Below are 23337 nucleotides of genomic sequence, written 5' to 3'. Positions count from 1 at the left end.
TGGATCAGATGGGTGGAGTGGATCCATGGAGGTTTGTGAGGCCGAGGGCACGCGAGTACTCTTTCTTCTCCCACGTACATAGGGTCTACTCTCGGATAGACTTCTTCGTGGTGAGTAGGGGACTGATTCCGAGAGTGGAGGAGGCCGAGTATTCGGCCATTGCAATCTCCGACCACGCTCCGCATTGGATAGAGTTGGAGATGGGGGAGGTGCGGGACCAACGTCCGTTGTGGCGGTTGGATGTGGGGTTGTTGGCGGAGGAGGAGGTGTGTAGGAGGGTCCGGGCAAGTATTGAGGGGTACCTTGAGGTGAATGATACGGGTGAGGTTCAGGTGGGTATGGTCTGGGAAGCCCTGAAGGCAGTAATTCGTGGGGAGCTGATATCCATCCGGGCACACAGGGAGAGGAGCGAGAGGAGTGAGAGGGATAGACTGGTGGGAAAGATGCTGGAGGTGGACAGGAGGTATGCAGAGGCACCAGAGGAGGGACTGTTGGGGGAGAGGCGCAGCCTGCAGGCTAAATTTGATTTGCTGACCACTAGAAAGGCGGAGGCACAGTGGAGGAAGGCACAAGGGGCAGTGTACAAACATGGTGAAAAGGCGAGTAGGATGCTGGCTTATCAGCTCCGTAAGCGGGATGCGGCTAAGGAGATTACTGGAGTGAGAGACAAGAGTGGGAATGTGGTGCGGAAGGGGGTAGAGGTGAATGAGGTCTTCAAGGACTTTTACGGGGAACTGTACCGGTCGGAGCCAACGGGGGAGAGGAGGGGAATGGAGAGGTTCCTTGACAGGCTTTCTTTCCCGAAGGTGCAGGAGGAGAAGGTGGAGGGGCTGGGTGCGCCGATTGAGCTGGAGGAGCTAGTTAAAGGGATCGGGCAGATGCAGTCAGGGAAGGCACCGGGGCCGGATGCGTTCCCGGTGGAATTTTATAAAAAGTTTGTGGACCTAGTGGGCCCCTTGCTGGTGTGGACACTCAATGAAGCGTGGGAGGGGGGGGGACTTTGCCCCCGACGATGTCGCGGGCGCTGATCTCGTTAATTTTAAAGAAGGACAAGGACCCCCAGCAGTGTGGTTCATACAGGCCCATATCTCTCCTCAACGTGGATGCTAAGGTGCTGGAAAAAATCCTGGCCACCAGGATAGAGGACTGTGTACCAGGGGTTGTGCACGAGGACCAGACAGGTTTTGTGAAGGGAAGGCAGCTGAACACGAATGTGCGGAGATTGCTGAATGTCATCATGATGCCGGCGATTGAGGGGGAGGCAGAGATAGTGGTGGCGCTGGATGCGGAGAAGGCCTTCGATAGAGTGGAGTGGGGGTACCTATGGGAGGTGTTGGGTAGGTTTGGATTTGGTGAAGGGTTCATTAGATGGGTAAGGCTGCTATATGAGGCCCCGATGGCGTGCGTGGCCACGAATAGGAGGAGGTCGGAGTACTTCCGGCTTTACCGAGGGACCAGGCAGGGTTGCCCCCTGTCCCCCTTGTTGTTTGCACTGGCAATCGAGCCGCTGGCGATGGCGTTGAGAGATTCAGAGAGGTGGAGAGGCTTGGTGCGAGGTGGAGAGGAACATAGGGTGTCATTGTATGCCGACCACCTGTTACTGTATGTGGTGGACCCGGTGGGAGGGATGCCGGGAGTAATGGAGTTGCTAGCCGAGTTTGGGACCTTTTCAGGTTATAAATTAAACTTAGGCAAGAGCGAGGTGTTTGTGGTGCATCTTGGAGACCAGGAGGAAGGAATTGGTAGGCTCCCGCTTAGGCGGGCAGGGGAGAGCTTTAGGTACCTGGGGGTGCAGGTGGCCCGGGACTGGGGGACTCTTCACAAGCATAACTTCACCAGACTGGTAGATCAGATGGAGGAGGAGTTCAGGAGGTGGGACATGCTGCCATTGTCGTTGGCGGGGAGGGTACAGTCCATCAAAATGACAGTGCTTCCGAGGTTCTTGTTCCTCTTTCAGTGCCTGCCCATCTTTATCCCCAGGGCCTTCTTTAGGAGAGTGACCAGCAGTATTCTGAGCTTTGTGTGGGCACATGGGACTCCGAGAGTGAGGAGGGTGTTCCTGGAGCGAGGAAGGGATAGAGGCGGGCTGGCGCTGCCCAACCTTCTGGGGTACTATTGGGCAGCCAATGTGTCAATGGTGCGTAAATGGGTGATGGAGGGGGGATGGGCGGCGTGGAAAAGAATGGAGATGGCGTCATGTAGAGGTACGAGCCTGGGTGCCATGGTAACGGCACCGTTGCCGCTCTCCCCTAAAGAGGTTTACCACGAGCCCGGTGGTGGCGGCGACCCTAAGAACCTGGCGACAGTGGAGACGGCATCGGGGGGAAACAGGGGGCTCGATGGAGGCTCCACTGGGTGGCAACCATCAGTTCATCCCGGGGAACACGGATGGGGGATTCAGGGGGTGGCAAAGGGCGGGCATCAGCAAATTGGGGGACCTGTTTATTGGCGGGAGGTTTGCGGGCCTGGGGGAACTGGAAGATAAATTTGGCCTTCCCCAAGGGAACATGTTCAGATACTTGCAGGTAAAGGCGTTTGCTAGGCGACAGGTAGAGGGATTCCCTTTGCTGCCCTCGCAGGGGACGATGGACAGAGTGCTTTCGGGGGTGTGGGTAGGAGAGGGGAAGGTCTGTTACATCTATAAGGTAATGCAGGAGGTGGAGGAGTCGTCAGTGGAGGAGCTGAAGGCTAAATGGGAGGAGGAACTCGGGAAGCAGATAGAGGACGGGACTTGGGCGGATGCCTTGGAGAGAGTCAACTCTTCCTCCTCGTGTGCGAGGCTTAGTCTCATCCAATTTAAGGTGCTGCACCGGGCCCACATGTCCGGGACTAGGATGAGTAGGTTCTTTGGGGGTGAGGACAGGTGCACCAGATGTTCGGGGAGTCCAGCGAACCATGCCCATATGTTCTGGGCATGCCCAGCTCTGGAAGAATTCTGGAACGGGGTGGCGGGGACGGTGTCGAGGGTGGTTGGATCCAGGGTCAAACCAGGGTGGGGACTCGCGATTTTTGGAGTTGCGGTAGAGCCGGGAGTGCAGGAGGCGAAAGAGGCCAGTGTCCTGGCCTTTGCGTCCCTAGTAGCCCGTCGAAGGATTCTGTTACAATGGAAGGATGCAAGGCCCCCAAGCGTGGAGACCTGGATCAGTGACATGGCGGGATTTATAAAATTGGAAAAGGTCAAATTTGCCCTGAGAGGATCAATACAAGGGTTCTATAAACGATGGCAGCCTTTTCTGGACTTCCTGGCTCAGAGATAGGTAACTTGGTCAATAGCAGCAGCAACCCACACTGCTGCCTCACGGCACCTAAGTCCCAGGTCTGATCCCGGCCCTGGCTTACTGTGCATGTCGAGTTAGCACATTCTTCCCGTGTTTGCGTGGGTTTCGCCACCACATCGCAAAGATGTGCAGACCATGCTAAATTGCCCCTTAATTGGAAAAAATGAATTGGGTACACTAAATTTTTTTTAAAAGAACCCAACCCAGAGGGCAAGAATTAGAAGGATGGGGGATGGGAGCTTTCCCAGCTTGAAAGCCTTGGAGGATAAATTTGAATTGCCAGCAGGGAACGGGTTTAGTTATTTGCAGGTGCGAGACTTCCTGAGAAAACAGGTTCCGGCCTTTCCGCTGCTGCCGCCACGGGGGATACAGGATAGAGTAGTCTCCAGTACCTGGGTGGGAGAGGGTAAGGTATTGGATATTTACCAGGAGCTTTCGGAGCTGGAAGAAACCCCGGTGGAGGAGCTTAAGGGCAAGTGGGAGGACGAGCTAGGAGGAGAGATAGAGGTGGGTCTATAGGCGGATGGCCTAAGCAGGGTTAGTACCTCCTTATTATGTGCCAGGCTTAGCCTGATACAATTTAAGGTAGTCCACCGGGCACACATGACAGTGGCTAGGATGAGCAAGTTTTTCGGGGTAGAGGATAGGTGTGCGAGGTGCACGGGAGGCCCAGCAAATCATGTCCACAGGTTTTGGGCATGCCCAAAGCTTACAGGGTTTTGGCAAGATTTTGCTAAGACAATGTCCACTGTACTAAAAACACGGATGGTGCCGAGTCCGGAGGTAGCGATCTTTGGAGTGTCGGAAGAGCCGGGAGTTCAGGGGGCGAAAGACGCCAACGTCTTTGCCTTTGCCTCCCTGGTAGCCCGGAGACGGATCTTGTTGTTGTGGAGGGACTCGAAACCCTGAGTGTCAAGACCTCGGTTCGTGACATGGCTGGGCTTCTCAGTCTCGAGAAAATATTGTTTGCCTAAGAGGCTCAAAGTTAGGGTTCACCCGGAGGTGGCAGCCGTTTGTCGACTTTCTTGGGGAAAATTGAAATGTCTGCAGATGTAGTATTCCAAGGTGGGGGGTGGATTGTTGTATGGTGGGGGTGGATTATTGTATGGTTGAGGTGCGCAAAGATTTGGCTGGCGGGGGGGGGGGGGGGGTGTTTATTTTACCATGTTAATGTCATTGTTTATGTTACTTTTATAAAAAAATTTCAAATACCTCAATAAAATTTTATTTAAAGAAAAAAGAGCCCAACCTGTGCTAATGGTGCAATGGTTGCAAGCAGAGAACATAAACGAGGTGCCACGTCATCACCCAGTTCCTCAACGGAGTACAACTGCATATACTTGGTCACATGACCCAGAAGGGTGCTTTGCAAGTATGCTGCAGTAAAATATATTGCGAACATGCTTGCATTTCTTTTTACCCGTAATAATAAATATCAGCTGTGGCTCAGTTGATAGCACTCTCACCTTGGAATTACAAGGTTATGGATTCAAGTCCCACTTCAAGGCTTGAGCACATAAATCAGGTTGACATTTCAGTGCTGTACTGGGGAGTGCTGTATTGTCAGAGGTGCTGCCTTATTTCATGAGATATTGAAAACTGAGGCTTCAATTGAACTTTCAGGTGGATGTAATAAAGATCCCATGAAACTACTTTGACGAAGAGCAAGGGGGAGTTATCCCCAGTGCCCTGGTTCATGTTTATCAATATCGCAGATTCAGATTACCTGATCATTACAATGTTGCTGAGGACTTCCGGTGGCGGCATGTGAGGGGAGGTCGCTCCCTAGGTAGCTCCGACCAGGATCCACGTCTTTTGCAGGAAAGAGTTCTGGATCTGTACTGCAGGGTTCCCGCATCGAACTCATAAGGAAACAAAAAACCCACAGAAGGTAGTTCTTCGGTGGACTCTGAGGCTACATTCGGTTCGTCAGCAGAGAAAATGGCGGCAGCAGCATTGTCAATGATGGCCGCCGATAACACGGACATACACGATAACACTGGGTGTGCTCACAAAGGAGTTTGACGAACACTTCGACACCAACTTCCATTGCTTGTCAGAGAGTCTACGAAAATCGATTGAGGAAGCGCTGGACCCCATACGGGGTCAAGACTGTCGAGGCAGTAATGAAGGATGGCAAGCTGCTCGAGGGTGGGGAGAAGGCATTGATGAGGCAAAGTGAGCAGCTTGCGTTGTTGGAAGTCTCAATGGCGTTGGTTGTCGATAAAAATAAGAGATCAAAGGCTAAGTTGATCTCGATAATTGGTCAAAGAGGCTGAACCTCAGAATCATGGGGTTACCGGAGGGCGTGGAGGGCCTGAATCCCACGGAATATCCTGCAGATGTTTGGGAACGGATGGGTGAGGGTGGTCTTTCATCCCCTCCGGAGCTGGACAGGCCCATCGGACACTTCGGCAGGCGCCTTGGCCAAATGAACCATCTCAAGTGATCATTATCCGATTTCACAGCTTTAGGGCGAAGGGGAGGATCCTGAAGTGGGCCAAAGAGCACGGTGATTCGAAGTGGGAAGAAAACCTTGTGAGGATTTACCAGGCTTGGAGACTGAGCTGGCGAGGAAGCCTTTAATAAGGTTTAGGCCTTTCTGTATAAGAAAGGAGTTTAGTTCGGGGGGTGTGCCCGGCAAGGTTGCAGGCCACAATGAGTCGAAGGACTACTACTTTAAGGAACCTGAGGAAGCAGACACCTTCATTAAAAAGCATTGACTTGGGTCCAATTAAATGTATTTTATGAGATCTTTAATGTATCTTAGTTGGGATGTCCTGTATATAGTTGCTATTCATCAATAAAATTTGTTTTTCTGCTTGTGGGGTTAGTGGGGGAGTTTTTTGATGGGGACTGTATTATGCACAGGGGGTTAGTGGGAGAGTTTTTTGATGGGGCTGATGCGTGTGGGGTTAGTGGGGGAGTTTTTTGATTAGGACTGTACTATGAGCGATGTTATATCCACGAGTTGGGCAATGTCATTGTTAGCGAATGGGAGTGAGATGGGGGAGGAGCTGCAGCCGTTAAACTGGGTTGGTCAGGTTTTGGCGGGCTTAGCGTCTGGTTTGAGGCTGGGGGGAGGGGTTTTGTAACTTGGATTTGGTTTCAGTTTGTGTATTTGGGTGGGAATGGGGGAGGGGTTAGTTTGCTGATGGTGACGGTAGAGCTTCCTTTGTTTTACTCCGGGTGGTGATAGGGTTGGTGGCCATCTTGGGAGGGCCTTTGGCTGAACCTTTTGAACTTTTACTTAGTCCCTGATGGTAAATGATTTGGGGGTGGGGAGGGTGATGGGAGACCCCAGATTCAGTTGGTCACCTGGAAAGTGAGAGGGTTGGGTGGTCCAGGGAGGAGGTCAAGAGTTTTTTGCTCACATAAGAAATCTAAATGCTGATGTGGTGTTTTTGCAGTAGACCCACTTGTGGGTAAGAGATCAAACCAGATTGTGGGTGGGTGGAGATTTCTGCACCCAAGCAATAAGAGTTTTCGTTCTTTTTCCACATGCATACGGTCTATTCCAGGATTGACTTTCTACTGGGTAGGTCCCTGCTTCCATGGGTTTAAAGAGCTGAATATTCAGCAATAGTAATCTCTGATCATGCTCCACATTTTGTTGAGCTGCTGCTGGTGATGGATCCCATTCAGCGCTTGCCTTGGAGGTTGCTAGCAGAGAAGGAGTTTTGTGAGCACGTGTCTACGATCATTGAGGAATATATTAGCTTGAACTGGAACGACTCAGTCTCTCCCTCCACACTGTGGAGATCCTTAAACCAGTTGTAAGAGGGGAGATAATCTCCTATAAGGGGATTTGGACAGGATTATGAGAGTGGAATGGCAGAGACTGGTGGGTGCAATTTTGGAGATGGATAACCGATATTCAGAGGACTTCAGATTTGCTGGTCAGTAGGAAGAAGCTTGAATTGCAGTTTGATCTGGTACCATGTTGTGTTATTCACCCTGGGGTAACATGGACTGTAACTGGATGCAGTTAGACTGTGAATCAGACACCAAACTTAGACGTTGGTTCAATAAGATTTATTGAACTTCTGTAACAAGGCACACAGCTTGCTGTGGGTTGACACTCTACTATTCTAAGTATACTAACTCTAACTAACTAGACCAGGCTAGCCCTAAGCTACTGTGGAAGGTGCTAACTGATATATACACCCTGACTGTCACTACAGTTGTCACCAGTAGAAAGAGGTGGAGTGCTGATGCCTCGTGTGTTTTATAGTAGGAAGCCCTCCCCTTTTCTACTTTCCCACCACTTGGTTTTTTATTTATGTAGTGTTTTTGTTTTTGTTATCTTTTTGGTTTCTTTTCTGTACACCTGTAAATATACCATGTATAAAAAACCTAATAAAAACCATTTAAAAAAAGACACACATTGGGCCCTCAATAGGCTGCCTGTCGCCTCCCTTGCTCAGCATAAAATGGGACACAGGTTGGGGATGGAGGAAATCAGTAGAAAGGCCATGCACTGGGGTGGATTTTGCAGAGGATGGATAACACCCCTCCCCCCACCCCCCTCCCCCAACCACCAAGCTAAAAGTCGTTAACTGTATGGAAATAAGGCTTAAGTGGTCATTATTGGCTTCCCGCCACGCTACGGCGAGATCTCGATGGCAGCTCGCCAATGTGAAATCTGGCTGCCCCAAACTGAATCTACCCATGGGACAGCCTTAATTGGATCAGAGTGGAACCTCTGCTCCTCAGGAGCAGGTAGTGCTACCCTTGTGAGCTGCCAGCTAATCGTTTCTGAGTGGGTGAGAGACCGGGGTAGAGGGTCAAAGGGAGGCGGACCGTCTTGGGGTATTGAGTCCCCAATTGGAGCAGGGGACAACCCTCCCTCCTTCCTTTCTGCCACCAGCCAGTGCAGTGACAGACTGTTCGGCATGCCCCTCCGCCTTCCTGCGCAGACCAAAATATTGCAGCGGAGGCAGAATGAGCTCAGTTAATTGTCCACTTCAGGACCTCAATGGGGCTAAGGATGGATGGGTTGCCTGACACCTTACCCGTAATAAGGGGTCAGATCCAGGTGGGCAGGAAGGGGGCAGCTGGCAATCCGTTTTATTTTACAGGCCACCCTGCTTTCAAATACACCAGCAGGGCCATAACATCCAGCTCACAGTTCAAGAGGCAAATAGTGGAAACTCACCATAGCAATAAAATCTCTCTGGGGCATTGGCAGTTTCATTGGTAGGATCAGCTTCTAAGATGTTTTTTCATATATCACAGAGAAGATCGCAGAAAACATTGTTTTGCAATGGACGTAATTTGTGCTTGTAAATCTTCAACTCCTTTGTGCTGGTTTGAGTGATTAAAAGCAAATTATTCTGAAGAAATGAAAAAATGAAATGAAGGGGCTGGTTTAGCTCACTGGGCTAAATCGCTGGCTTTTAAAGCAGACCAAGCAGGCCAGCAGCACGGTTCGATTCCCGTACCAGCCTCCCCGGACAGGCGGCGGAATGTGGCGACTAGGGGCTTTTCACAGTAACTTCATTGAAGCCTACTCGTGACAATAAGCGATTTTCATTTTTCATTTCATTTTCACTTTCTGACTCCCCAAAGCCTGTCCACCATCTACAAGGCACAAGTCCAGAACATGATGGAATACTCCCCACTTGCCTGGGTGAGTGCCGCTCCAACAACACACAGGAAACTCAACACCATCCAGGAGAGAGCAGCCTGCTTGATCAGCACCCTATCCACCATTTTAAAATTCACTCCCTCCAACACTGGTGCGCAGTGGCCGCAATATGTGCCATCTACAAGATTGACTGCAGCAACTTGTTAAGTATCCTTCAGCAGCACTTTTCAAACCCAAGACCTCTACTGCCTAGAGAAGAACAAAGGGCAGCAGATAGCTGTGAAGACCACCCATCCATCTGCAAGGTTTCTTCCAAGTCACGCATCACAGTTTCACTGGTTCAAGTTTGCAGATATTACAAGATGGTACAAGAGGAGTAGGTAGTATTGAGGAAGCAGGGGAGCTGCAGAAGGACTTGGACAGGTTAGGATAGTGAACAAAGAAGTGGCAGATGGTATACAAGGTGGAAAAATGTGAAGTTATGCACTTTGGAAGGAGGAATGGAGGCACTAAATGAGGAAATGCTTAGGAAATCAGAAGCACAAGGGGACTTGGGAGTTCTTGTTCAAGATTCTCTTACGGTTAACGTGCAGGTTCAATCAGCAGTTAGGAAGTCACATGCAATCATGTCGAAAAGGCTAGAATCCAAGAGCAGAGATATACCTATGAGGCTTTATAATGCTCCGGTCAGACCCCATTTGGAGTATTGTCAGCAGTTTTGGACCCTGTATCTAAGGAAGGATGTTCTGACTTTGGAAAGGGTCCAGTGGCGGTTCACAAGAATGTTCCGTGGAATGAAGAGCTTGTTGGAATAGTTTAGGACTCTGGGTCTGTACTCGTTGGAGTTCAGAAGGATGAGGGGGGGATCTTATTGAAAGTTACAGGATACTGCAAAGCCTGGATAGAGTGGATGGGGGGGAGCATGTTTCCACTTGCAGGAAAAACTAGAACCAGAGGACACAATAGGGGCTGGTTTAGCACAGGACTAAATCGCTGGCTTTGAAAGCAGACCAAGGCAGGCCAGCAGCACGGTTCAATTCCTGTACCAGCCTCCCCAAACAGGCGCCGGAATGTGGCGACTAGGGGCTTTTCACAGTAACTTCATTTGAAGCCTACTTGTGACAATAAGCGATTTTCATTTCATTTCAATATCAGACTAAAAGGACGAACCTTTAAAACAGAGATCAGGAAGAATTTCTTCAGCCAGAGGGTGGTGAATCTGTGGAACTCTTTGCTGTGGAGGCCAAATCACTGAGTGCCTTTAAGACAGAGGTAAATGGGTTCTTGATTAATAAGGGGTTATGGGGAGAAGGCAGGAGAATGGGGATGAGAAATATATCAGCCATGATTGAATGGCAGAGCAGACTCAATGGGCCGAGTGGCCTAATTCTGCTCCTACAACTTATGTTCTTATGGAGCAACCTCCCTAACAGCTCCGTGGGTGTGTAAAGACCACGTAGACTGCAGTGGTTCAAGGTGGTGGCTCATCATCACCTGCTAAACAGCAATTAGGAATGGACAATATATGCTGTCCTGACCAGCAACACTCATCTCAAGAACAAATTTTTAAAATCCCAAATCCATCATTCTGCTGCAAAAAATGGAAATTGGATGCACCAATGCATTCTAGACACGTAAATATTCATCAAACAGCTGAGAAAATGTATGAAAAAGTACAAGTCTCTTCGTTTGACTAGCGAAGTCTTCCTTGCCAAGTCTTTCTTTGCACAGGTTGACATGTTAATCACCTCTTTTATTTGGACGGGTAAGCCACCAAGAATACGTAGGGTATTCCTTCAAAGGGACCGGTAGTCAGTGGGCCTGGCGCTATCCAATTTGCTTGCTTATTCTTGGGCAACCAATATTGAGAAGGTGCTGGGGGACTCAAATTCCATATGGAGGGGAGTTTGCATAGGGGTGCATGTTTATGGGTTTTGGTAACGGCTTCACTCCCATTCTCGCTAGCAAGATATTCCTCAAACCCTTTAAGTTTAGGTTTAGGCAGCATTACAAGCTGAGCACTACGTCATTGCTGACCCCTATCTGCTGCAACCATTTGTTTGTGCCGTTGGGTTTGGATGCAAGAATTAAGTCGTGGGAAGGAAAGGGCCTTGAGTATTTTGGAGATCTGTTTGGAGGAGCTATTGCCGAAGTTTCAACCATCGGGGGCATACTTGTTCCACTAATTCCAGTTTTGCAATTTTGTCCAGAAGGCTTGTCCTACATTTCCCTAAGCACCGCAACCATATCATGCAAATGGACGCTGTCTCATTGGACCAAGGGAGAGCTGGGACCTATTTTGGATGAGGAGGTGTGGTGTGAGGCCCTGTTTAAGGTGAACTCCACTTCCTCCTGTGCACGGCTCTGCCTGATTCAGCTCAAGATGGTAGATGGGGCTCACCAGGTTAGGATGAGTGGGTTCTTCATGAGAGTGAAGGACAGATGGGAGCGGTGCTCTCATGGGCTTGCTGACCATACCCAGATGTTCTGGCCATGTCCCAGGATGGTAAGCTTTTGGGTCTCCTTCTTTAGCATCATGTCAACAATTCTTAAAATTGACCTGGAGCCCTGTCCATTGGTGGCCATTTTTGGGATGTCGGACTTGCTGAGGTGAAGGCGGATGTTGTTGCCTTTGCCTCGTGATAGTGGCGAGTTCTGCTGGGATGGAGATCTTCTGCTCCGCCCAGTGTCTTGGTCTGGTTGAGTGACCTCATGGAATTTGTATATCTGGAAAAGGTCAAGTAGATCGTGAGAGGATCGGTGGAGGAGTTCCACCTGAGGTGACAGCCATTCTTTCCTACTTTAAAGAATTAGTCACCATCAGCTGTTAATGGGGGTATGTTATTTTTGACTTTGGGTGGGATTTATATGATTGGTTATGTGTTTTCAATTTTTTGCAATATTGTACTATGTAATATTCATTTTCTGGGCTGTTTGATGTTGATGTCATGTTGGTTATAACTGAAAATTTTCAAGATGTATTTTAAAAATTATAACTTTGCTGTTTGTGAACAAATTAGTTGTCGCATTTTCTACGTTGCAACAATAGTTGAACTTCAAAAGTATAATTGGCTGTGAAGTGCTTTAGGTTGTCCTATAGTTATGAAAGACGCTTTATAAATGCAAGACTTTCTTTCACTCTCAAATTTCATCAACCCTGCATAGCTTGTTTGGGTATTACTCAAGTGTCTGATATACATGTAAACGCAACACCATGTTTGTGAATCATGAAACTGAGCTGCTGAAAAATCAACAGGTAAATATTCTGTTGGCCTCACATGGAGTGCGCGCATTTTCCCCAACACTCCAGTCTTCCCAAGTCCAGAGAGCTTAAGTCTTTTTTTTTTCCCAAGTCAAAGCTTGTACATTTCCAAGTGTGAGACCAGTCAGGACCACTAGAGTCAATGGAATATCAATTTCCAATATTACTTGATAAATCCAAAACCTTTTGTGACTGGACTAAGCTTCCCATTCAGTCAGTGAGATAGGCAGGTTGGTCAATCATGAACAACATTCTGGAATGGTACAGACCTTCCACAAAGGATTCACTTAGTTCCGAATTATGGCTGTCAAGTCCATCGGCTTGAAGCCATTCAGATAATTATAATAATCTTTATTAGTGTCACAAGTAGGCTTACATTAACACTGCAATGAAGTCACTGAAAATCCTCTAGTCGCCACACTCCGGTGCCTGTTCGGGTACACGGAGGGAGAATTCAGAATGTTCAATTCACCTAACAAGCACTTCTTTCAGGACATGTGGGAGGAAACCAGAGCACCCAGAGGAAACCCACGCAGACACAGGGAGAACCTGCAGACTCCGCACAGACAGTGACCCTTGTTTAGCAAAACAAAATGGTGTTATTTCTTTGGTTTGGAGGGTACAAGGAACAGATTTCTTCCTGAGTCCGTTGAGATTTCCCAGACGCCAAGTGCAGAGGAAACCTGCCCCAGGAGGGTTGTGTGGCTGTTGTTTAGTCTGCCTCAGTTTCATTAATTGATGTAAAATTGGCACATGATGTTCCCTTTCCTTTCCACGCTGCACCCAGATGATCCAGTACACTGAGGCAATGGGAAAGGAAAATCTGCTCCTGTACATATAATAACTTGTCAAGTTTTTGGAAACTAAGAATTATCTTCCACCTGTTTTCTTAATTTACAGGGTTCCGAAGAACCAAAGCTGAAATCTGAACACATCACTACACTTATTATTAGTTTGCGGGATTTTGTGAGATTACCTGATCGCAAAATCATCTCAGCCACCCTTTCTAGGCTGAAGCTGGAGTTGGATTTTGACAATCACGCCATTAACCAGATTCAGATCGTGCTCTTTGGCTTCCAAGAAGCTGTAAGTTCTAATTTATTTATTTTGATCTGAAAACATTCCTTGTCTACTGGCTGTGAGAGTCCTGTATGAAATTAGTCATCGTGGTCTACAGAAAACAACCAACTATTCTGATCCCATTTTCCAACACTTGGCCCATAACCTTGTATGCCTTGGCATCGCAAGTGCACCCTAAATACTTCTTATTTGTTATGAGGGTCTCCGCCTCCACTACCCTTTCAGGCAGTGAGATCCAGACTCTCACCACTCTCTGGGTGAAAATGTTTGTCCTCACAATTCCTCTAAACCATCTGCCCGTTACCTTAAATCTATGCCCCCTGGTCCCTCCGCCAAGGGGAAATATTTGTTCCTGTCTGCTCTATATCTGTCCCTCCATAATTTTATAAATCTCAATCATGTCTCCCCTGCTCCAAGGAAAACAACCCCTGTCTATCCAATCTCTCTTCATAAGTACAACTCTCCAGCCCAGACAGCATCCTGGTAAATCTCCTCTGCACCCTTTCCAGTACTAACACATCCCTCCTACAATGTGGATTCCAGAACTGCACACAATACTCTACTCTAGTTGTGGCCTAACCAACGTTTCATACAGTTCCAGCATAATCTCCCTGCTCTTAAACCCTTAATAAAAGCAAGTGTACCATGTGCCTTCTTAGCCGTTGTATCCATTTGTTCTGCTACCTTAAGGGACCGTTGTACATGCACACCAAGTTTCCTCAGTGCTTTCCTGGGTCCTGCTGCTCATTTTGTATTCCCCTGCCTTGTTTGTCCTGACTAAGTGCATCCCTCTCGCTGGTGAGCACAGACACAAAGTAGTCATTGAGAATCCAACCTACGTCTTCCAACTCCACACACAAATTACCACTTTAATCCGTCATGGACCCTACTCTTTGTCTCGTTTATCCCTTCCTCCCTACTTGAACAATGGGCTATCCTCCAGTCCTTTGGCACGTCTCTTGTAGCCGGAGAGGAATTGAAATTATTACCCTTAATGTACTTGTAAAACAACTTGGGATTTTCCTGTATTTTATCTACCAGTATCCTTTCATGTCCCCTTCCTATTCTCCTGATTTCATTTTAAGTTCCTCACGACACATTCTATCCTCCACTCAAGATTCTGCTGTTTTAATCCCTCAATATCTGCCATGAGCCTTTTTCTCTTTATCCAATGCTGTATATCCCGGGACCTCTGGATTTGTTGGTCTCACCCTGTTTCTTTATTGGAATATGTCGACCCTGCACTCTCCCTATTTCTTTCTTGAATACATTCCCCTGTTCTGTCACAGATTTGCCTAAAAGTGTCTGCTCCCAGGCCACTCTGGCCAAATTGTATCTGCTCTTATTAACATTGGCTTTCCACAAATTTTAGAACTTTGACTTCAGGCCCATCTTTGTTCATAACAACAATCTTGAAACTAACGGAGTTATGATCATTGTCGGCAAAATGCTCCTCACTGGTACTTCAACCACTTGCCTGGCTTTGTTACCTAAAATTAAGCCCAGCACTGCCTTCTCTCTCTCTTATAGGCCCTCCTAAATACGGGCTTAAAAAGTTCTCCTGGACGCATTTTAAGAATTCCGCTCCCTCTAAACCAGGGGTGGACAAACTACGGCCTGCGGGCCGCATGCGAGGTTAATTGGGGGGGCTGTTGGGTTACTTACTGGTATAGGGTGGATACGTTGACTTGAGTAGGGTGATCATTGCTCGGCACAACGTCGAGGGCCGAAGGGCCTGTTCTATGCTGTACTGTTCTATGTTCTATATGAGGCGCCCAGAATCATAACCGGGTGAAGTAATTATTTTACTTAATATACTATGCGGCCCTTTGTGAATTGTGAATTTCTGAATGTGGCCCTTGCACGGAAAAGTTTGCCCACCCCTGCTCTAAACCTTTCATAGTCTGGGCTCTCTCAGTTGTTGGTGAGCATGGGTATACACAACTGCTCCATATGGGTCACTCTTGATCAGAGGCTCAGGATGACGTGTGCGAAAAACGAACAATCCTGCAGCGTGAAACCGAGGTGCTTTTTCAAGATCAGAGCCTAAGGCATATTGGTGGTGCAAGAATAACACACTGCATCGAACCATGGTTCACCACAATTCCTGAAAAGAAAAGTATTCAATTTCCTAGCAATAACATTTGTGACTTAAATTTTTAAAAATGCTGGAAAAACTCAAAAGGTTTGGTAGCCTATGTGATGAGAGAAACAAGAGGACAGAATTTTAGTTGCAGTGGAGGTGGTGACGGTTACAGAGAATGTGGCGAGCCATTTAGAAGCCCATTGACTTTTGACGGGACCGGAAAACTCTGCCGGAGGAGGGGCTGTAAAATTCCGCCCATCTGGAGGGAACACTGAAGAAAAGTCACATTGTACTCGAAACGTTAATTCTGTTTTTCTCTCCACAGATGCTGATGAGTTTTCCAATACTTTGTTTTTATTTCCGATTTGGAACATCTGCAGTGTTTTGCTTTTATTTACATTCATGACCATGATGTCAAAAACCATTTATGCAAATAAGTTACATCTGTAACAAGAATGTATTTATTTATATTGGTTTTATAGATTATTGCATAAGATATACTCAGGTTTTCCTGATGGCCCCATAGACCTATTTACTCTGAAAGGTGTTCATGACTCCATTAAAATAGCGGCTTGTTCTAACGTGGGCAAAGTGGACACACTGGCGGTCATGTGTCATCCACCTGTTTCTTGTCACTAATATTGCTGCGTTATTAGGTGCCTGAAGTAACAATGCTCGGTGTCTGGTGTCCAGCAGCGTTCATCTAGCACAGCAAAAGAGATTACCTAGTGCACACAATCATGGATGATTTATCACACTAGGTAAGGTTGATTGTGGGGGAGAAAGATTCCTCAGCAATGGTCGTCAGCTGTGGTACAAGTCTCAAGTATCATTCAAAATTAATATCTATCACTTTGTGTATCTGACACCAAATGCCTGGCAGCTTTCAATTGTAAGGTAGAAATTGGATGAGACTCGCAAGGAACAAAAAGACCCTGTAGAAGTGACTTCTGTCTATCTTATTATGTGAACAAATCAGGAAACTCAATGCCAACCAGGATAAGGCAGCCCGTTTGGTTGGTATCCTGTGCAAAACCACCACCGAGTCCACCAACATCATCTAAATGAGCCTGAATTATTGCTCACTGGGTTTGTTGCTACCAATCCAGCATGAATCCCATTAGTCAGAAAACCAGCCCAACAGGTTCAGGGTAACATTATGCAAGAATCTTACGGAATGGAAGATTAATCTGGACACTGCCACTAGTAGCTAGATTTTTGTTTCCTTGCTTGCTGAGCACGTTCCATCTGTCTGTAAAAGTAGATTCACCCCAAATCCCACCCCCACGCCCCCACCATGCTTCATTCTTACACAGTTATCAGTGCATTGTGAAGGGGTATAGCGGAGACTATTAACCTGTCACACTTTCTCAAAACTTCATGATACATAGAATGTGGTAAGAGGGAGTTGCAACATGGAGTCCTGGGTTTATTTCTGTTTGGAACATGATTCCAATCAGCAATCATCTGCATTTCAGCCTCTTTTATAGGGGGAGCATTTCAGCATCGGGGGAGGATTGAGCAAGGATCTGAGAAGGGGCAAATAAGACTAATTCCCAAACTTTGCCGATGTATAATATCAACTGAACATTTTCTGTTGATGTGTACGTGTATTTATGTGCATGCATGTCAAAGTCACGTTTCGTGAAACAGGTTTAATGTGACGTTGAACTCATTTCAAGAAGCCATCGGTATTCAAAAATAAATGTTTTCTTCATTAAATCACCGCATAGAAATGAATTAGCCATTGTCCAGATTCAGGAAAATTACTATTGGGACATTGTCCTTTAAATATTTGACAGCATGAATGACGATTGATTCATGAAAAGCAGATGATCGTGTTGAGCTTAATGGATTTTTCCTTTTTTCAAATATCACATTTCAGCAAGCTCCGGTTTTTTGGGGAACTTCTCTTTCCTAATGAACTGGAGAAATTCCATGAAAGGTATATACAGCTTATTCTTTAGGCACCCTGTTCCATATAACATGTAAGCTGAACGCAAACAAAGCGAAGCTGTAAGCTTGCACACAGTCAGATAGAGATTTGAGACAGTGAGCTTCCAGTGTTGAGGTAGAACCGCATTCGAAGATTAAGAAAGGCGGCAATTGGCAGCACAGCCTTGTGAGCACATTTATTCTAACATTTTAATTAATCTAACTCGCCTAAATGCATGTCAGATCTGTTTGTTCGCACATTCTGTGTCAAAACACCCAAGGTAAGTTGTTTGTGCATGATAGAATTAAGTGCTCTGATGTGTTCTCAGCTTGCTAAGTATATTTGCAGATGTAATGTTTCACACTTTCATGCCTATTTTGAAGTTAATTTCTTCATTTAAAAAGTAAATGAACACAACATCTGTTGTGCGAACCATTAGGAGTTTCTCTTCACTTTGATAGATTTCAATCAATACAAATCCTCATAAGGCTTCCGTTATTGGAATCTTACCAATAGATTCCACACATGATATATGTTTAACCTTTGCCTGCTATATTGTGACTAGCATAATTCAATTCTATTTTTAAATCCTTTGCAAGATCCTTGCAGCCTCAGTCAGCTTCACCTGTTTTAGAGGAAATAGTTGTGTAATAACACAATAAAACTGGAGCTCTTGTCGAGCTACATTTCTTCTGTCTGTAATTCTGTGCTTGTTTACTCTAATCGTCACAAAGGTAGTGGTGTTATTGTGTAGTTTTTTTAAAAATCAAATGAGGAAAAATCCAGAAGAAAATACTGGAACTGCATATTGGGTTGGGGTTTTTTCCAATTAAGGGGCAATTTAGCGTGGCCAATCCACCTACCTACCCTGCAAATCTTTGGGTTGGGGGTGAGACTCACGCAGACACTGGGAGAATGTGCAAACTCCTTATGGACAGTGACCTGGATCGAACCCGGGTTTTCAGTGTTGTGAGGCAGCAGTGCTAACCAATGTGCCACCATGTCACCATAGGGGGCAGCACGGTAGCATTGTGGATAGCACAATCGCTTTACAGCTCCAGGATCCCAGGTTCGATTCCGGCTTGGGTCACTGTCTGTGCGGAGTCTGCACATCCTCCCCGTGTGTGCGTGGGTTTCCTCCGGGTGCTCCAGTTTCCTCCCACAGTCACAAAGATGTGCAGGTTAGGTGGATTGGCCATGCTAAATTGCCCTTAGTGTCCAAAATTGCCCTTAGTGTTGGGTGGGGTTACTAGGTTATGGGGATAGGGTGGAGGTGTGGACCTTGGGTAGGGTGCTCTTTCCAAAAGCCGGTGCAGACTCGATGGGCCGAATGGCCTCCTTCTGCACTGTAAATTCTATGAATGTCGCATATTGGGTTAGTTAGCATCTGAAGGAAAATGAATATAATTTTGGAGAATCCCGCTCTGGTGAAGTATTGCATTGAAAATGTAATCATTTTTTCCTTTGCACATGATTAACGTTGTTCTACATTTTCTCTTTGTATTTCAGTACTAAATTGGAACTGTTTTACATGAAACTTGACACCAGCATTTAATATTGTGATGTAAAAGTACTGTGCATAAGATACACTGAAGAATCTGTGTGTCTTCTGAGCATTTGATCTTTTTATTGTCTGGATGCATAGGCTCAGTAAAAGATTTAGAGCAAATGTTCACAAAAGCTCATATTTTACTTCTTGACACTAGGTAAATAAAGTCCTGAGAACCCACAAAATTAAACCTCACTGGATGTTTGCTTTGGATAACATCATTCGTAAGGCTGTGCAGACGGCTATTACCATTCTTGTACCTGGTGAGTCATTGTTGTTCCAGCGGGTATCTGGCTACTTAAGAATTCCACAGTTTCATACATCAGTAATTGTACTCTTATGAATTAATCTAATTAATTATTCCACTCGTACCAGATGGTATAGCAAAGAATCTGTTAAGTGCTGTTTTGTGTTGTTAAGAACTCCACTGATGTTACCTGTGAGAGTATCGCAAAACCCCGAAGGATAATGTGAAACACAGGTTCTTAGTGGTGTATATTTGTTTCGAGTAATGTGAGGAACAATTTACAACCCAGTGAGTAATCTGTCCAGTCGTTGTGTAAACAAATAATAATGAATATTTATTGAAGTAAAAGAAAAAAAAACATACGTCAGAAGACTAATGTACACTGTGGCACTCAAGTATATTGATAACTAAACACACCATTTTAGCTGAAGTTACCTATTGTTCCCATATATACCCAAGTTCCCTGAACTCACTGAGACCCCCCTTTTCCCAAGCAACATTTAATTTTACTAACTCTATAGGTGAAATCCAGCTAATAGTTAACACACAATACCGCTTAGGTGGCCTAGTCTAGAAAAATATCTCTTCCTGTTTCAGCGAAGGCAGGAAACTGCATCTTTTAGAGAAGAATATCTGCAATCTGCTGTGGATCAAAATGTGAGATGGAACAGGCCTTCCTGGTTTGGATCATAGATGGAATTGGCCTGTCTGACTGTTGGATGGAGGACTACCCTGATTCCCCAATGAGTGTGATAGCAATTATACTGTTCAGTCTCTTTGATATTCCACCCTGTGGAATCAGCTGTCTACATCTCTCATTGCCTTTAGAAGTTAGAAATTGCATAGCCCCACTGATCTCTGGCAAACAAGATTTCTGATGTGGCCATTCGCACCTCAATGTCCTTTGATGCCTGCTAATCTTGTTATTGGGCAAATCACATCTCATTATTCCTCTAGATACATGTTAGTCTTGTTACTTGCCTATTATTTTGTTTTCATCTCGAGTTCACTGTTTACTTGTTAATTTCTCAAATGCTTGGCCGTGTCCATCTTTTTTTTCTCAAAAAGATGCATCATATTGTATGCAATCAAAAAAGGTTAATTAAGCAAAATAATTATTTGTGTTAAGAGTGAATAATACATTTTCATTGGTGCTTTTCTTTATAACTAATTATATGTTATGATAGAAGTCTTGAGCTGAGTTTTCAACTTTTGAAGGGCTGTGAATTGAGCGATTTTGGATTGGATACTTTTTATGCCCACTCAATTTCGCTATCGTCTGTTCTCTTTTTGATGAAAAGGTAATACAATAAAATGGGAATCTTGTCAAGCTACTTATGTTGAAAGCTTGATCTTATTGAAAGGTTTGAGTAAAGATCGATTCTTTACTTGAGCACAATGCCACATTTTGCACCATCATGAAATGCTTCGATATAGGCTTGTATCACTGTAGGGAAGCTGAGGAAACCAAGGGATTTCCCATAGGAAAAATAACCTAACACTACAACTTTTGCATTTCAATATTCCCTGATAGTTATATCCTCTCAGTTCTGGCATAATCTATTTAAATCTTTTATTGCATTCCCCCCCGCCCCTTTTCTTCTCCTCCTCCTCCACCCCCCGCCCTGTACACGTACGCGCACACACAAAGCTTTGAGATTATTTTTTAAATATAGATAGACTGTGCACGGTGCTCTGTATTTTTCCTGTTGACCTACTTTCTTAGGGGTGTGGCCCATCACAACACACCCACCTGTACATGGAACTAAACTCTCAAGCAATTAAGTTTTTTTTAATTGATTATTCAATATATAATCAATAACAAATGCCTCTGTTGTTTTCAGAAAAAAAAGGTTTTTTATTACTGTAACTTCAACGGAAATTTATCAAAATCAATGCGCAAAAGGAGTTTCTGCTAATGTTACTGTGGCTGAATAGCAGAATTCCCAAGAAAATTTCTGACCTTTATATCTGCCTGCTAGTGTTGAGAAACACTGTCCTTAAAATACTGATTAAAAGCTGATGCTTTAATATAATACATACATAAAGCTTGCCATATTATTTTAATTTACATAAATGAATTATAAATGAATGTACCACTGATTGAAATTGAGCCCCAAACCAATTTTATCCTAACTTCGAATTCAGCAACAAGTTTGTTTTCCAAAGGAAGTCTATATATAGCTCTTGCACCTTCAGACAGCACTGTAATGGGTTAACACTGTATGCTGTTATTGTCTTCTATAGAACTGAGACCACATTTCAGCCTTGCCTCTGGGAGTGATGCTGCAGACCAGGAAGAAGCCGATGATGAGGATGGCGATGATGAAGATCACAATGAGCCATCTCGCTCTCAAACTCAACAGTCCACTGCTGTAAATGAGGACCCAATACCAACCTCGGGTGTGAGCACCCTCAGCTCAACAGTGTCACACGACTCTCAATATGTACACAGGACCTTGAGCATGCAGTTGGGAAGGCTCAAATTAGAAACCAGCAGGTAAATCACAAACCTATCAATAAACAATGTTTCTTTTAAAATATTTTTTATTATCCTCCTTTTTCACATTTTCTCCCACATTTACACCCAACAATAAGCAGTAACGAATGTAATGTCAATCCCCATATCAATAACAACGATCCCATCCTCCCACCAAACCCCAGACATTGGCCCGCATCTTAACATAAAGAAATGATAAAAAGGAATCCCAAATCACACAGTCACCATTAACACATACAGTCCCCCTACCCCTCGACTCTCCCAACCCCGCTAATGTTCGATGTGATCCAATTCTCAAAAGTGCATAATGAATAACGCCCATCTTCCGATGACGGCGGGCGGGAGGCAGCCGCGCGTTGGAGGGCACCCGTTCGGGAATGGCATTGTTGGGGATTGACGCCCGGTCCTAGGGGCAAGTCCGTTGCTGAAAGTCCGTCGGGGAGTAGAAAGGTCACCGCGGGGGTCACCAAGGAAAATGGAGGCTGGAGCACCAGGGGAGGCCGCATTGCTTACGGCTGAAGAAATAACTACGGTGATAGTTGCGGAATTCGAAAGGCAGTTTACAAAATACATGGAGACAATGAGGGAGGTTTTGAGTGTGCTGGTGGAGGAAGCGATTTCCCCGGTGATGGCGGTGGCGAGCGCAGTGGCAGAGGTGCGGAAGCAAGGGGAGGAGCTGAAGAAAGTGGAGGAGACATTATTACAGCACGGTGATCACCTTACCTCGATGGGAAAGGAGATGCGGAAGGTGATGGAGATTAACAAGGATCTGCGAGGAAAAATGGAAGACCTGGAAAACAGATCCAGGCAACAGAATTTGAGGATTGTGGGGCTGCCCGAAGGAGTTGAAGGGCCATGGCCGACTGAGTAATTGCTGTGATGCTGGCGAAACTATTGGGGGTGGGGGAGGATCTCTCCCGATATGAACTGTACCAAAGGCGAGTGAGCCGCCAAGGGTAGTGACTCTGCTTCCGTACAGTAGGTACAGTGTGAAGGAGAAGGTCCTGTGCTGGGCCAAGCAGAAGCGGGTGGTGCAGTGGGCTGGAGCTGGTATACGTGTATACCAGGACTTTACGGTGGAGCTGGTGAGGAGGTGGGCTGCTTTCAACCGGGTGAAGAGGGCACTGTACATTAGCAAGGTGCAGTGCGGTATTGTATATCCAGCGAAGCTGAGGGTGCCTTACAAGCTCAATGACTTTTATTTTGGAACGGCGGAAGCAGCGGAGGAGTTTGCGAAGGCAGAAGGACTGTGGCAGAACTGAGAAATTGAGAAATGGCCATGTGCCGATGTAACCTCATTACTGTATTTTCTTCTTTTTTTGTTTCACTGCGTCCGGGTGTATGGGCTAATGGAGCCAATGTTGTATATATTTGGACAAGGGAAGTGATGGGACTTTGACTCGAAGCGAGGGCTCTTTGGGGTGTAGGTGGATATGCGGGGTTTGTGTGCTAAAAGGGGATTTCTGGGCTTTCCTGGGGCCGGGCAAGAGGGAAAGGGACCCGGGTGGGGGCCTCCACGCTGGCCGGTTTTAACTGGCCAGTGAACGGGAGTAAGGTGGGGGGAGGGGCTGTGGCCATTGGAGCCTGGCAGAACAGGGTCAGAGTGGTCTAGCCAGGGTGGAAAGTTGGGGGGAAGTAACCGAGGTTGGGGTAAGGAGTTTTACAAGAGGCAGTGGACAGGAGGAGTTGGGGGGGGGGGGGGGGGGGAGGTGTATCATGAACGGCACTCTTTAAGAGATTGGATGGTGTTGAGTGAGGGGGGGGGGGGGGGGGGGGGGGTGGACTCTATGGTGACCATGGGTGGTCCCG

The 23337-nt window shown here is 46.2% G+C and overlaps 1 protein-coding gene across 2 annotated transcripts in view; it reads left to right on the top strand.

Moving 5' to 3' along the window:
* The window catches only part of map3k5 (mitogen-activated protein kinase kinase kinase 5), a 244049-nt gene that overhangs the window by 181719 nt on the left and 38993 nt on the right, over positions 1-23337 (top strand). For both annotated transcript variants that reach the window (XR_005460938.1, XM_038799442.1), the window contains exons 23-25: positions 13031-13216; positions 18939-19044; positions 21276-21528. Coding sequence is in view for 1 of the 2 variants with exons in the window: in XM_038799442.1 (XP_038655370.1) it covers positions 13031-13216; positions 18939-19044; positions 21276-21528 (545 nt within the window). In the remaining variant the exon portion in view is untranslated. The remainder of the gene's footprint in view (positions 1-13030; positions 13217-18938; positions 19045-21275; positions 21529-23337) is intronic.

The sequence above is a fragment of the Scyliorhinus canicula genome, chromosome 6, assembly GCF_902713615.1.
Source record: "Scyliorhinus canicula chromosome 6, sScyCan1.1, whole genome shotgun sequence".
In the NCBI taxonomy this organism is placed as follows: domain Eukaryota; kingdom Metazoa; phylum Chordata; class Chondrichthyes; order Carcharhiniformes; family Scyliorhinidae; genus Scyliorhinus; species Scyliorhinus canicula.
Note: the sequence above shows the minus strand (reverse complement) of the source record. Positions and strands in the feature narration are given on the sequence as shown.